The 15368-nt window shown below is 44.5% G+C and overlaps 1 protein-coding gene across 1 annotated transcript in view; it reads left to right on the top strand.

Moving 5' to 3' along the window:
• LOC308334873 (phosphatidylinositol-binding clathrin assembly protein) overlaps positions 1-15368 on the top strand; it is a 106882-nt gene that overhangs the window by 45887 nt on the left and 45627 nt on the right. The window contains 6 exon segments of the mRNA XM_080791754.1: positions 4898-4973; positions 6018-6120; positions 7257-7350; positions 10070-10181; positions 11711-11817; positions 14335-14376. Coding sequence (XP_080647880.1) covers positions 4898-4973; positions 6018-6120; positions 7257-7350; positions 10070-10181; positions 11711-11817; positions 14335-14376 — 534 coding nt within the window.

Below are 15368 nucleotides of genomic sequence, written 5' to 3'. Positions count from 1 at the left end.
CACAGCACCACTCACTTCAGCTTTTGATGTCCCCACCGGCATGTGAGCGTCTAAAACGGTGACTCATGTTGTTTGACTCCATCGCTGACCTCTCAAGAGTTTCTCTCACACACACACGCTCACACACACACGCTCACATGCACGCTCACACGCACGCTCACACGCACGCTCACACGCACGCCACACACCACCGCCATGATCCAGCTGGTGCATTGACAGAAGTAGCCTGTACACTATATTAGCATCATTACCTAATACCTTGCAGGCATTCACACACACACACACACACACACACACACACCACACACACACACACTGTAAAATAAATCTCTCCTCTTACGCAATTTAGCGTTTACCCTTCACACCTATTCAACACATTCTGTGTGTGTGTGTGTGTGTGTGTGTGTGTGTGTGTGTGTGTACCTGTGTTCATGGAGTACACAGCCTGGTCACAACTACAATGTCATTCCTCCATAGTGAATCATCAGTGTGTGTTTGTGTATCAGGCTTTCTTTGTCTTTGTGAGCTTATAGAATTTATGTGGAAATGGGTGAAATCAGACCATAAATGTATTTCATTTTAGATAATTGATACATGATGGGTCTGCGCTGAAACACATTCCTGGTCATACTGTACTGTATATAAATATATTTTACCGATTTCTATGCAAGGTTGTAACAAATGATTTCTCATGCCCTTGATGATGCTCAATGGTGCCCCCCTAGTACTGGTATTTTGTCCAGCCAAGTGTGGACCTCAACCATATAATTGTATTAAAGGTTCCCCTAACGTCGTTAGATGTGGTGTGGACTCTGATTCCGCAAACCGTTCAATTATTTCCAGCAATCAGGCTTCGTGTCAACGGCCCTTCAGTCCCTTTCTGTCTTATGAGATGTTGCACTTTCTTTCTTTAGTTTGATTCTCTGCTGTGCTGCCCTTTTCTACTTCTCTCCTTCTCTGCAGCACACACACACACGCGGGCATGCACACACACACACACACACACACACACACACACGCACACACACACAATTCCCAATCCACAGAGTGCATTTTCTTTGCCCTGAAAGTTGCCCTCAACAAATTTCAAGACAGCACTTTCTCTGCACTATTACTTTGACACACACGCACGCACGCACGCACGCACGCACGCACACACACACACACACACACACACACACACACACACACACACACACACACACACACACACACACACACACAGTCGTGTTGGAGGCACAGTCAAATCAGATGTCAAACAAAACTGGCAAACTTGCTTTTTATTGTAGATTTCAGGCATACAGCATTCTCACTTGCCCCCACACACATGCACAAAAGGTCAACAATAATTCCTATTTGTTTTTGAAAAGTGAAATATCCCTTTTACTTAAATGTAAAAAACACACACACACAAACACACCGTCGATTTTTAGAAAGATGAGGTCGTCACTCAACGATCACAGTGTCGTCATAGCAATGTCAACTTTTTTGCAACAGGTCCACCTGAACACGTATGAACATTGTGCTATGTGTAGCGCTGAACACACTGTGCCGTGTAGTGTGGAGGATTTCCAGAGCCCCTGTCTCGGCTGGGGTTCACCTTATTAGGGCAGTCCAACAGGCATCTGCTTAATTCATTGGCCAACCCAAACCAAAGCTTTGCGTGACGTTTGTTTAACCTGAATCAATATACCTGGCATTGCGTACAATTACACTCCCAAATATTTCATAGCATAGGAATACTTCACATTTGTGGAAAATGTGTGAAAAATGTTTTGCTGGACGGTTCATTTGAAAGGACAGATTCTTTCGATAGACGCTCGAGCTGCTGTTGCCGTCGGTCATGAGGTCTACTCCTTTGGAGGGCACATGAGTGACAGGCGTCATCAGCTCAAGGTGTGCGTCTTCAACACAGTGTCTTTGCGCTGGACGAAGGTGTCCCCGGTGGCTACCGGAGGAGGTGGACAACGTACCCTCGAGGGTCCCTCGTTACGTGACGGCTACACAGCCGCGCTGATATCACAGATCGTCTATATCTGGGGTAATTCTTACAGAGAGGACGACCGCAAGGTTCTTTATGCGTTCGACGTCGACACCCACGGGTGGATCAAGCACAAGATGTCTGGGGTTGTTCCAGTGGGGAGTGAGTACCACTCGGCCTGTGTTTTAGGGACGGCCATGTATGTCTACGGAGGATGGTTCAAGCAGACTGGACAGACTAATGACATCTACAAGCTGGACACCCCCGCGATGGTCTGGTATTTAATAAACACCAGAGGCACTCCGCCGCCCACTTCAGAAGGTCACTCAGCCACAATCATTGGGACAAAGATGTTTGTGTTCGGGGGCTGCGGCGTCTACGACAACAGTGTCCGAGTGTTTGACACGGAGACCGACGTCTGGCTGAGCACGCCTACCGCAGAGCTTCTTTCAAAGGGTCGCGAGGATCATTCAGCCTTTTGCTACAACAGAGAGCTGTACATTTTCATGGGTGACAACTCCAAGCGGACATTCAAAGATCTGTGGAAGTTCAACCCGGAGACCTTCTCCTGGAAGAAGGTCGAGCCCAAGGGGAGAGGCCCATGTCTACGGTTGTGTGACATGTGCTGTTGCATGGTGGGAGATCGTATCCTCCTCTTTGGAGCATGGAACGCATTCCACGACATGTACATCTTAGACTTAAGCCCTAGTCTGAAGACGTTATGCAAGCTAGCGGTTATTCGGTCCGGTTTTGATCAGGCGGAACTACCACATGACATCAGGTGGGAACTGGCAGCCATGACTACCAACTTAATTAATCCCAGTGATCTAATTTGAAGACATCTGGTGCTACCACCAGATTCCATGCCATTACATAATTTGTCGAAACGGAAGGAATTGTGAGAAATGAACGCTATTCAACGTTCCGGAATCCGTTTTGTAACGGCTTGCAAGTTCCAGACTAATATCTACGCAGTTATATTAATCTGGCTATGCCAGGCTAGCAGGGTCCTATAGTGCCCGCAGATATTCTGGAAAACATTTATTTTTAACATTAAAACATATAAATAAATACACTTCCCGTGGTCCATGTCATGTCATGTTGGCCACCCTGATGGTCCTAACGCGACTTTGAGAAACTGACGACTGACACCACTACACATAATATTATTTTTATCATTTTGTTTTTAGAAGAACGTTTCCATGCAACTTTACATGCCGTTGTATATACTATAGCTAGAACTATTTCACAGGTATAGCTTGTTTGATTGATTTGAGAGTGGAAAACTAGTTTTTCTTTTATCTTTTAATTTGGCGGTGGCCTAAACCCACACTGAAAGGATACCTCCAGGCTGGAGCGTGCCTTTAATTCACCGTTTTTCACTGTCACTGGAGGCTCCAGCGTGTTTTCACATTTTGTTTGGTTCCATCGATCCCGTCGATTCATCATTGTCAAAACAGGGTCAAGTACAGAACATGTCTTGTCCGTGGCTGTCAAGCCGAAACCTTGAAACCGGACAACATTTAGACCAATGTTTCATGTTCTGAGAGTTTGTGCAGTTGTGCTTCCATTTCAATGTCATGCCTCGTTTAAGGCATTTCCACCTGAGGACGCATCTGTGTCACCTTCGCTTATAACCACTTTAATCATTATTTGAAACTAGCTATTGAAAATAGCAAATCTACAAGCTTGTGGATTTGAAAAATCAGTGGTGGCCAATTACTTATAATTTCTGGGATCCTTGATATGAGATGGTTTGAGAACCACTGATATAGAAACATAGGGTTTTTCAGAAAACTGTCATGATTTAGAAGACATTTTGTAGAATCTGGTCTCAGGTGTTATTGGGTTAATTGAAAAGGCTGATAGCTTCATGTTTCGTTCCGTCACTGTCGGGCAGAAACTCTGCACCTCCATATTATTTCATCCTTCATGTTTTAGTTTTTCATGAATACAACGTTATACCAGTTTGTTTGTATGGCGGTGTTGTCCAAATGTACTGTAGCTAAAGGAGCTGATCTGTGAGCTCACATTGCAGTTTTGACAGCATTAGACCATTAATCGGGCTTTATTTGGCATTAATTACTCTTTACTCTCCATTGTGGTCACATTTATATTTTGGTCTTTGACTTGTGGCCTCACAGAAGCAGTTGCTTCTGGCTAATTAGCGGAAACGTATACATACTTAGAGAATAGTGTGTGTGTGTGTGTGTGTGTGTGTGTGTGTGTGTGTGTGTGTGTGTGTGTGTGTGTGTGTATGTGGGTGGGGGGGTGGGGGTGGAATCACTATCTGATCAATTACATCATGCCGTTAATGCTAATGTAGCATTGACGGAAAATGCCCTTTCTAACTAAATTGCAAGGTTCATTTGCAGAATCTATAAATATGATGATCAGTATGCACACCAACCAAGTCTGTCTCTATGTGAAAAGAGTGAAACATGCATACTACGTATGTGTATGTGAGTATTCAGAGTGAAACATGCATACTATGTGTGTGTGAGTATTCAATCTGTGCCAAACGTTGTATATCTAGTGTCGTGAAAAGGTATTAACACAATTGATGCTAAGGGCGGGTATACTCGCCTATCTATTAATTAACCCATTTTGGGCGGGAACCCCTTTTGGTGTTTTAAACATGTTATATGTAGCAGATCTACAAGAGTGGCGCGCTACGAGCTTGTAGATCTGCTATTTTTGAAAAATCGTGAAAATGTAGCGCAAATCTTTGAATATATATTCTTTCAAAGAATGTTTTTAACTCTGGTCTAAATGGGTTAATTCCACGAGGTGCGGTGGATGAGTATACTCGCCCTAAGGCGTTTCATATCGATATAACATCGCCTCGCTATTTTCAATTTCGGGAAGTGCCCTAGGGACGCTAAATTAACCCGTCTGCTCTGTTGTGTTCTGCAGCGTTTCATCCAGTACCTGGCCTCCAGAAACACTCTCTTCAACCTCAACAACTTCCTGGATAAGGGCGCACTGCAAGGTATTCAAGCACACACACATTTGTATAATTATAATAATATCTAGAAAGGCACTCTGTCAAGGTGCCAACTTGCGCCTTGCACACAAGTTGGCCATACATGGCCTACTTGTGCGCAAGCAGAGCATGCAAGTACTGCTACTAACTAATGTCTATTACAACTGCTGTTCTAAATCCTTTAGACCCGTAAGACCAACCTTGAAACGTACTTAGTCACGTCACCATCAACAGCCAATAAGGAACTACCTGTCTTACCCCGACATACCCAGCCAATCCCATACCCAGCCAGTTCATCAGCCAATCCCTGATTGGCCGACGGACAACACCGACATACGCAGCCGGTTACAGTACTTGCACGCTCTGCTTGCACAAGTAATAATAACTGTTTTTTTTTATATAGCTGCACACTACACGATTAAAATGACAAAAGCAAACATGCAAGTCCCACAAAATGCATGCATGGTTAATAAATGGTAAATGGTGCATTTATGTAGCGCCTTCATCCACGGTGCTTTGCATAGATTGTGCATTGCATTCACCCACACGTTCATACACCAATGGTGGAAGAAACCATGCAAGGCACCAACTTCAGCTTCTTGCTCAAGGACACTTCTGTAACACTACATATCATACAGGATATGATATGTAGTACACACACACACACACACACACACACACACACACACACCACAGTGAACTCGAGCCCTCTCAGTAGCACGTGCTGTGGATGGATGATGGAAGCCGTTTCACACGTTCCTCCCTACTGTATCACTCTCTACTCCATCCTCCCCCATCTGTATTCACCCCCATTCATTGCTCTTTATCTCTCTCCTCTCGTGTCCCCCTGGCTATCCCTCTCCTGTCCTCAACCCCTCACTCTTTTGGTCCACTCCTCTCTCTTTCTCGTCTCTCATCCCCTATCTCTCCATCTCTGCCTCTTTCTATCCTTTTCTGCCCCTCTCTCTCTCTCTCTCTCTCTCTCTCTCTCTCTCTCTCTCTCTCTCCCCCTGTCTCTCTCTCTCTCCCCTCTGTCTTTCTCTTTTATAGGTTATGACATGTCTACATTCATCAGGCGTTACAGTCGCTATCTGAATGAGAAGGCCATGTCCTACAGACTGGTGGCTGTAGACTTCACCAAGATGAAGAGAGGGTAAGCATAGCCACACACACACACACACACACACACACACACACGCACACGCATGCACATGTACATGTACTGTACATGCAAAAAAATACAGGTTTCTCATCTTGTTTGCTCCACTTGGATCGTTTGCAACTTGCTGAAGATAATTAAACAACATGGCTACCACATATATACTGTAAGACTCTAAATAACAAAGCTAACATAATGTAATACTCCATAGCATTCATTTAGACACATGAAAAGGAAGAATGTAGAATGTAAAGATACAGTATAAGGGTGTGGCTCACCACATTTTCATTTCATTTCCCAAGCTTCTTCGGGCCCGTCTTTTTCCTGGCTTGTTTGGGTGGGGAGTAGCTGTCAAGCAATTCTACTGCCACTTGGTAGCATCCGAACCACATTCAGTTCTCAGCCACCACGACTGATTTGATTCCATATACGTCAGCATGCCTTCTATGGAATGATGTCACACAAGCGTACAACAACTGTTGTAAGCTTTTAGACCTGTCCGCGTATTAGTTATTAATAATTGATCAAATTGTGTATTTAAAGTGGTCAACCTAGCAACATGTTCCAGAAAACCCTAATGATCTTTGATAATTCATAAAAGCAAAGATTCAAGACGTAAAGCCTTAGGTGTGGCTATACCAAAAACATCATCGTTTATTTGACATAATGTGTATGAAACACAGTGCTGGGGGGGGGGCTCCTCTCACTCTGTTCCTGTTTATTATGCTATGCTTTAGCTATTGAAAAATAGCAGATCTACAAGCTCATAGCGTGCCACCGAGTGGCGTGCTACGAGCTTGTAGGTCTGCTATTTTTGAAAAATCGAAGAACGACTGACATAGACACATAGTCATGCGCACCATATGAACATTGTGTTGTTTTTCTCACCAGTATATGAACATTGCGTTGTTTTTCTCACCAGTATTGACGGAGTCATGCGCACCATATGAACATTGTGTTGTTTTTCTCACCAGTATTGACGGAGTCATGCGCACCATATGAACATTGTGTTGTTTTTCTCACCAGTATTGACGGAGTCATGCGCACCATATGAACATTGTGTTGTTTTTCTCACCAGTATTGACGGAGTCATGCGCACCATATGAACATTGTGTTGTTTTTCTCACCAGTATTGACGGAGTCATGCGCACCATGGCCATTGAGAAGTTGATCAAGACCCTGCCCATCATTCAGAACCAGCTGGATGCTCTGCTTGACTTCCAGGTACGTGTGTTTGTGTTAGCACAGGGGTTCTCAACCTGGAGGGGGGGGTTTCCTTTCCCCTCCATCAGACGCCCCGGCTGGCCAGGGGGAGGTAGTTCAGAGACCAGGATTACTGCATGTTTTTTGTGAGGGTACCTACCCTAGGGGACACGGGGAGAACATGAAAACTCCGCACAGAAAGGCCCTTTCGCCAACCCCGCCTCGGGTATGGGCACTGCTGACGCGGAGGAGAGAACACGTCCACAGCTCCCACAGTGTCCCCAGCGGGAATCGAACCCAGGACCTTCTAGCTGTGAGGCGACAGCACTACCGACTGTGCCACCATGCACCCTCAGTATTTATTTCTGATGTATTTGAGGTTGCGAGACATGGCCAAAGCATTTCCGCGTGTCCCCAGCCAAAAACGTTGAGAACCCCTGTGTTAGCAGATACATAAGCTCTAGAAAAACCTTGAAAGTGTTTGAAGAAATGTTGAATACGTTTGAATTATGAAAAAGTTTGAGAACTACTGATTAGAAGGCATTTGTATAATCGGCCTCAGTTCTTAAAGGGCCACTTAACCCCTTTTGCAACCAGATCTTATTTCAATTATGTTTAGAACACAATACACACATTCCTGGGTTTTTTATAAGTGTAATATGTATGTGTTTTTAGATATTTTAGTCATGACGCCATGTTTGAGACCAAGATGTGTCCTCCACAAGGAGGGGCAGTGCACCAAAGCATTGTGGTCATTGTAGTACTTCAACAATCCAGTCAAACACACAGACTTCATTATTTTTCTGCCCATAGGGTGCACATTTCTAATTGTGCTACTGTTATCTACTAGAAATACTATTAACATTGAGTGACTGCAGTTTCTTCCAGAGGTGAAATGTCCCTTTAATGGGTTAAAGAAAAAAGGCTCCCAGTTGCTGATATTGGAATAAAATAAAGCTCAGTAAAATCCTATGGTATATTTACAGAGAGAGGAGCATGATGAAACGGTTGCTACGTGGTTGCTACCCTGTAAAACTGTGAAGGAGGCAGACGGCCGTGGCTGTGTGTGTGTGACGCATGTTCACATTTCAACTGCCTTTTCAGAGAACACTCCATGTTGCCATGGTTGTGACTTTGAACACAGATAATCTGATGAGCAGCAACCGCAGCTTTGCTATGAATATGACTAAAAAAAATCGTCAACTACCGTTTTACACTGAGGAATACTGAATAAAGACTAGATTAAAACTAAACCATGATGACTAAAACTGAGACAAAATATGTTGACAATTTCGCCAACAAATACAAACTAGACTGAAAAATTAGGAAGGGACTAGTGGACAACGGATATAGTCAGTCATCTTACACTTGGTTGAATGCTGAAAATAGCACATCACACAAAGTGTCGCGCAGATCTTTGCAGATGGTCACGCAAATCGCACAATGCGCTGCGACGCATTGTGAGCTTGTAGATCTGCTATTGTCAGCAAGTGTAAAATCAGCCATTACGACGTCATCAAGGCCCACCAAAATACGTTTAAGTCGACTAAAACTAGAGTAAGTCAGGACCTGTCTGTCTAGCCTTGGATTGGCGGTGAAACTAGTACAGTACAGTACAGTACAGTACAGTACAGTACAGTACAGTACAGTACAGTACAGTACAGTACAGTACAGTACAGTACAGTACAGTACAGTACAGTACTTGCCCTCAGATGACAAAAATGGGACTTAACTAAAACACTACTCCAACCTGATGCAGTGCTGCTATCCTGCTGCGAGTTATTCAATATATTTCACACCTGGGTGAAAACAAATGAATGGAAATGGACAACTAACGTTCGCATTAAGTACAAGCACAGGCCTAATGTTGAGATCGACGCAATGAACACTAGTATGAGATTTGTAGTCAACTCAAGTAAATATCAGGCCCAGTCGATGAGAATACAAATGAACCAGTAATAAACATATATAATAATAATAAACATAATGTAACACGAACTGGCGTGGCGCGAATGGGGCGACACGACCAAAGTGAACGGCCACCTGGTATCTTCGCCCTGGCTGGAAAAATCCAATGTAAGCGACATTCACGTCCCGACAGCCAATCAGCGTTGATGTTTTCATGGCTGTTTGGTTTTATCCATTCAGTTCCAACTGAACTGACACCGAGACTCAGCAACGGTGGGAAAAACAATATACAAACCCTTTGCAAACACATAGGAACTAGTTTTGCTGCTCATAAATGATATAGTAGCTTGTGCATGCATACAGTATCACTACTTGAAATGTAAATGTTTTGAGAATCACTGCTATAGTCTACATCTACATGTTATCACTGATAGTGTGACAACTAGTGTCAAGTGTGTGTGTGTGTGTCTGTCAGTCAGCCTGTAACATTTAACCTGGTCAAAGTGAACAAAGTAAAAACAGACATCTCCCATGCCTTCTCTCTCGTCTCCTCCTCTCTCTCTCTCTCTCTCTCTCTCTCTCTCTCTCTCTCTCTCTCTCTCTCTCTCCTCCCTTCTTCTCTCCCCCCCCTCCCTCCCTCCCTCTCTCTCTCTCTCTCCGTTCCCTCCCTCTCTCTCTCCCCTCCCTCCCTCTCTCTCTCCCCTCCCTCTCTCATCTCTCTCCTCCCTCTCTCTCTCCGCTCCCTCCCTCTCTCTCTCCCCTCCCTCTCTCCTCTCTCTCCTCCCTCCCTCTCTCCCCTCTCTCTCTCTCCTCTCCCCCTCCCTCTCTCCAGGCCAATCCTAATGAGTTGACCAATGGAGTGATCAACTCAGCGTTCATGCTACTCTTCAAAGACTCCATCAGGCTGTTCGCTGCTTACAACGAAGGAGTCATTAATCTGCTGGGTAAGCATCGTGCATGCATGGTCGCACACACACACACACACACACACACACACACACACACACACACACACACACACACACACACACGAAGACATGAACATGTGTCTTCATAACGTGCACACCATCTGTCTGCAGGTGATACAGTAGATTAGAACACACACACACACACACACATCAAACGTCTACTGCTGGGCTCACAATCACTGACTGTCATGCTCACATTAAGATACGCACACACGCACGCGCACACACACACACACACACACACACACACAGCTGGAGAGATTGACACAATCACACACTCTCAGCATGATACACAGATATTTTCACACACACACACACACACACACACACACACAGGCTCTCATAGGACTGTAAGTGTTTTATTGTGACAGGCTGTCATGTTTGTCTTTTCCATGTGTTCCTGTGTCTCTACTGCACACGGCAGTGTTATCGTACTAGCAGTACAGTGGTTCTCAAAGTGGGGTTCGGGGACCCCTTGAGGGAGTCCCAGGGGGTCCCCAGCAAAATGATATAGTTGGAACCAAATGGACCCTATATGGGACTGTAACTCTGAGAGTGTGCAAACTCTGAGAGTGCACAAATGCGTACAAATTGTACAATTGTACAAATTGTACGACGTGGTTGCATTTAGCTAATTAACATTGATTTTACAATATATAGTAAATTGGTGTCCCAGAGATGGAAATGCCGTTAATTGGGCGTCCGTAGCTTGAATGCATGTCAAACTGGGAGTCCTTGAAATGAAAACGGTTGAGAATCACTGCTGGAGCCGTACAAATGGGGGTCCGCAGGCTGATGAATGTCAATCTGGGGGTCCTTTGAGAACACTGCAGTGTTATGGTAGTTGTAGTACACATACCACCATCAACAACAACACTGTTCACACAACCCATTCTGACCTGAGATCAGATTCTAAAAATGTCTTCTACATCCTGACAGTTTTCTGAAAAAGCTATGTTTCTATGTCAGTCGTTCTTCGATTTTTCAAAAATAGCAGACCTACAAGCTCGTAGCGCGCCACTCGGTGGCGCGCTATGAGCTTGTAGATCTGCTATTTTTCAATAGCTAAAGCATAACGCTAACACCAAAATAGGTTCCCGCCCAGAATGGGTTAAGACATGTGCATTTTCAGAGCCTGTTCATTTCTATGGTCTTTTTTTGTTTGTTTTAATCAATGAGGTTTTAGAGAAGAAATGCTGTGACACTTATTTCTTCTCCTGTATTTCAATATTCATGTTACTGTATGTGATTGTAAAATCCTTTAGTTTCTTTTGGCCAATTATTTGGGGGCCAATGCCACCTGCAATATCCTAAATAATAACCTTGTTGAACCGATTGGAAGACGGGTTATTCTTTTCTGCCTGACAGCGATGATATTTTAAAATCGCTTCCACGTCATAAAAACAAAGCTTCACATAAAATGTCCCAATTATGAAGCGTCATTGTTTGGGGGGTACATTTTCAACCTTTCCGTGTCTTCCTCTCTCTCTTCTCTATTTTTGTAGAGAAATATTTCGACATGAAGAAGAATCAGTGTAAAGATGCTCTGGACATCTACAAGAAGTTCCTCTACAGGATGACCAAGCTGTCCGAATTTCTCAAAGTGGCAGAGGTACGCACGCACGCACGCACGCACGCACGCACGCACCCACACACACACACACACACACACACTCGGCTGGCCCCTGCGGTGCAATTACACCGTGAGAATCTTCGTCATAAATCATACAAAAATCTGAAGTTGCAGACTTCCGTGTACGGCGTACTATGGGGAAAAATTGGCCACTCAAAGCCACTCCAGAAGCACTTTGCGAGCAGCGGAGGCATAGAGACACCGCAGGATGTCGATTAGAAGAACGTTGTCATGCTGTATAGATTCAGAAGCCTTATTGGGTTCAACATAATTGGCTTGGTAGCAGCCAATCACAGATGAAGAACACTGCATTTATGATTTAGAAAAAAGCATGCAAACTCTTATTGCAGAGCTTGACGTCAAAGGCAAGTTCATGAGCTGAGAATTGGATTGGCTGGATTGTTCATGATGTAGCACAAGATCAGAAACGTACTATTTTGTACAAGATTAAAAAAAGATATCATCTCTCTCCCTCTCTCTCTCGCACTCGCACACGCACACGCACACGGGCAGCTGCTGCTAACCAGCTGGTAAGTGTAATCTGCCATAGATGTGTCAAAAAGATGTGCTGCCAGCTGGTTTAGTCTATCACATAAGTCTCTCTGTCTCACGCGCGCTCAAACACACAAACACACACACACACACACACACACACACACACACAGGCATACTGACATACTCAATGTTAATTCTAGTGTTATTATTTTATAGAACACATTCACACATAGAACACACAGACACACACAGACACCCAAAATAACCCCTAAGATGGAGACTGTGGTTAGGTGCTCGGTTAGCTCTCTCTCTGTCTCTCCGTCTCTCTCGCCCCTGTACCTGACAAAGATGGATGCCCGAGAGCCTCCTATCCAGCCATGCAGCGCCAACAGATCATCCCTCTTTCTCTTTCTCTCCTCTCTCCTGTCCTCAACTCGCCTGTTCCTCTCTCTCTCTCTCTGTCTCTGTCTCTGTCTCTCTCTCTCTCCCCCCCCCCCCCCAACCCTTCCTCTCGCTTCCACTTAAGCCTGCTTTTATCGGTCATCATGCGACCGTGGAGTCCACAGTGGAAATGGCCAATTTACGAGTTCACAACGCGTCGCATCTGCGATGAGCTGAGACTTGTAAATTGTCTATTTTTAGCCGCGTGACGGTCTTTCTCTCCCTCCTTTTCTCCTCTCTCTCTCCCTCCCTCCCTCCCTCCCTCCCTCACTCCTTCACTCCCTCACTCCTTCACTCCCTCACTCCCTTGCTCCCCTTCCCCTTTCCCCAAGAGGACCACAATGGAAACAAGCCTAACAGCTTTCTTGTGAATTTATCCTTTTGAAATATATTTTCAATAAAGTATTCAATCAATCAATCAAACTCCCTCCTCTCTCTCCCTCTCGCTCACTCCCTCCCTCCCTCTCGCTCACTCCCTCTCTCCTCTCTCAAACTCCCTCCTCTCTCCCTCTCTCCCTCCATGTGAGAATTGTAACGGCTGGCTTCCCTGACACAATAAACAACAACACTGGCAACACAAACTTATGTGTATGAAATATGAAACAGGAGCAGCTTTCCATTATTCAGTTGCACCATCTTTGTGCACTCCTTGTGTCAGTCATTCTAATCTAAAGGTCAATGCATTCCATGTTTATTTTATATGAATGCATTATATATCATGTTGTGTGTTCTTTGGTCTCGGAAGCCACCGGAACACAACGGGGTGAGTTTTGTGTCGGCAAACAAACGGTTCTACCGCCATTGGGCTGAAGCTACTTTTTTCGCCACGTTTTTGTCCTTGTAGCCACGTTTCTTTTTTAACCTGACAGTTAGACAGACTACTTCCATCTGGTATCAATGCAGCCCAATCGCTGAAGAAGGCGGGTCCTTATTTTTCAAGCTATACTTGGCAGGTGATTGGCAGATCCCGCCCGTATAGCTTCCGCTGATTGGTCCGAACCAGGTTCGGTTCATCTCTACTGCGTCAGCTATTCCAGATGGATGCTGTGTTGTGAACTTGTGGCCTCTTATCTGTGTCCAAAACCAAGTCAGTGGTGCACACAAGCTTTCAATGTCGGTTACGGTCTCTTTGCTGTGGTCATCTTTGGTGAAATGTCCCTTTTTTAAATGTTGTTAAAAAAAACGGTCTCAATGTTGAAACCTCACCATCCATCAGTGGCCACGCCCCCATCCGTCCTCATTGGTCAGACATTTTCACGGCGTCCAATCATCATTGTCACGCACACACACAGCATCCATTTCGCCTGGTCAGTCAGCCAACCAGAGTCCTGCCGCATTACTTTCTTGTTTATTTCTGTTGTTTATGTTTACGTTGATGCCACCGCATGAATTAATGAAACCCTTTTTTTTCTGTTTTCTTTTTCATTCTATTTTTGCCCTCCTATCTTATCCCCTGCCCTCTCCTTTTGATTGATTTTGTTTATTTGTCCATTTTGTTTCAATCAATCCTTTTCTCCCCCCCTTTTTGTTTTTTTCTTATTTGTTTGTTTGTGACAACAGCAAGTTGGAATAGATCAGGGTGACATCCCCGATCTCTCACAGGTCAGTGTACATCTCATCTCCTCTCTCTCTCTCTCTCTCTCTCTCTCTCTCTCTCTCTCTCTCTCTCTCTCTCTCTCCTCTAACCAAAAGCCATCTTGTCTAACCTAATCTCTGCTTCCCATTTCCACCACCGTCCACTTACTTATTCTGGTTAGATTGATTTGTTCCTGAGTGTGTCTCTGGGTGCACCGTCCATAGGCACTCTGTTAAAGCCTATTTTAACCCATTCTGATTCTAAAAATGTCTTCTACATCCTGACATTCTTCTGAAAAAGCTATGTTTCTATCGACTTTTCAAAAATAGCAGACCTACAAGCTCGTAGCGCGCCACTATGAGTTTGTAGATCTGCTATTTTTCAATAGCTAAAGCATAACATAATGCTAACACCAAAAGGGGTTCCCGCCCAAAATGGGTTAACCACTTATGCCATTGAGAACTGAGCACCATATTCTACAAATGTCTTCTTAAATCCTAACAGTTTTCTGTTTCTATGTCAGTGGTGCTCAAACTATTTCATGTCAAGGACCCCCAGAATTTTCTGCATTTGGTCGCGGACCGCCGATCTGAAATTGTTGTTTCGGGGACCCCACAGAAGCAAAGATATGAGCTAAAAACATTTGCCGTGAAAAAAAAGGTTATCCGTCACACGTAAATTTTCATTTTGATGTCGCTTCTATTGTCTCCCGTCTGTTCCGAGCTGTTTTGGAGAAACTGCAAACTAATGGCTCGTACACACGGCACGATATTTGCTCTGATTATTGCTCTGGTTATTTAATGAAAATCAATATTTAACGTCCTGTCTCGCTGCAGCACGCGTAGGCTACATGCTATCACAAACATTTCGCCCTGTGTAGCCTCGCTATTCCTGTGTGTGGCGTGCACACACACAGAGAGAGAGAGAGAGGCGTCCGCTTCCTGTGTCGGACTCGCACTTGTATCATCCATCACATGCGTGAGATGTCGAAATTAATTGGAATAAAAATGTAGCCTAT

The sequence above is a fragment of the Protomyctophum bolini genome (genome assembly GCF_963924005.1).
Source record: "Protomyctophum bolini genome assembly, chromosome: 20".
NCBI classification, from domain to species: domain Eukaryota; kingdom Metazoa; phylum Chordata; class Actinopteri; order Myctophiformes; family Myctophidae; genus Protomyctophum; species Protomyctophum bolini.
This window is presented reverse-complemented; position numbering and strand designations above follow the sequence as displayed.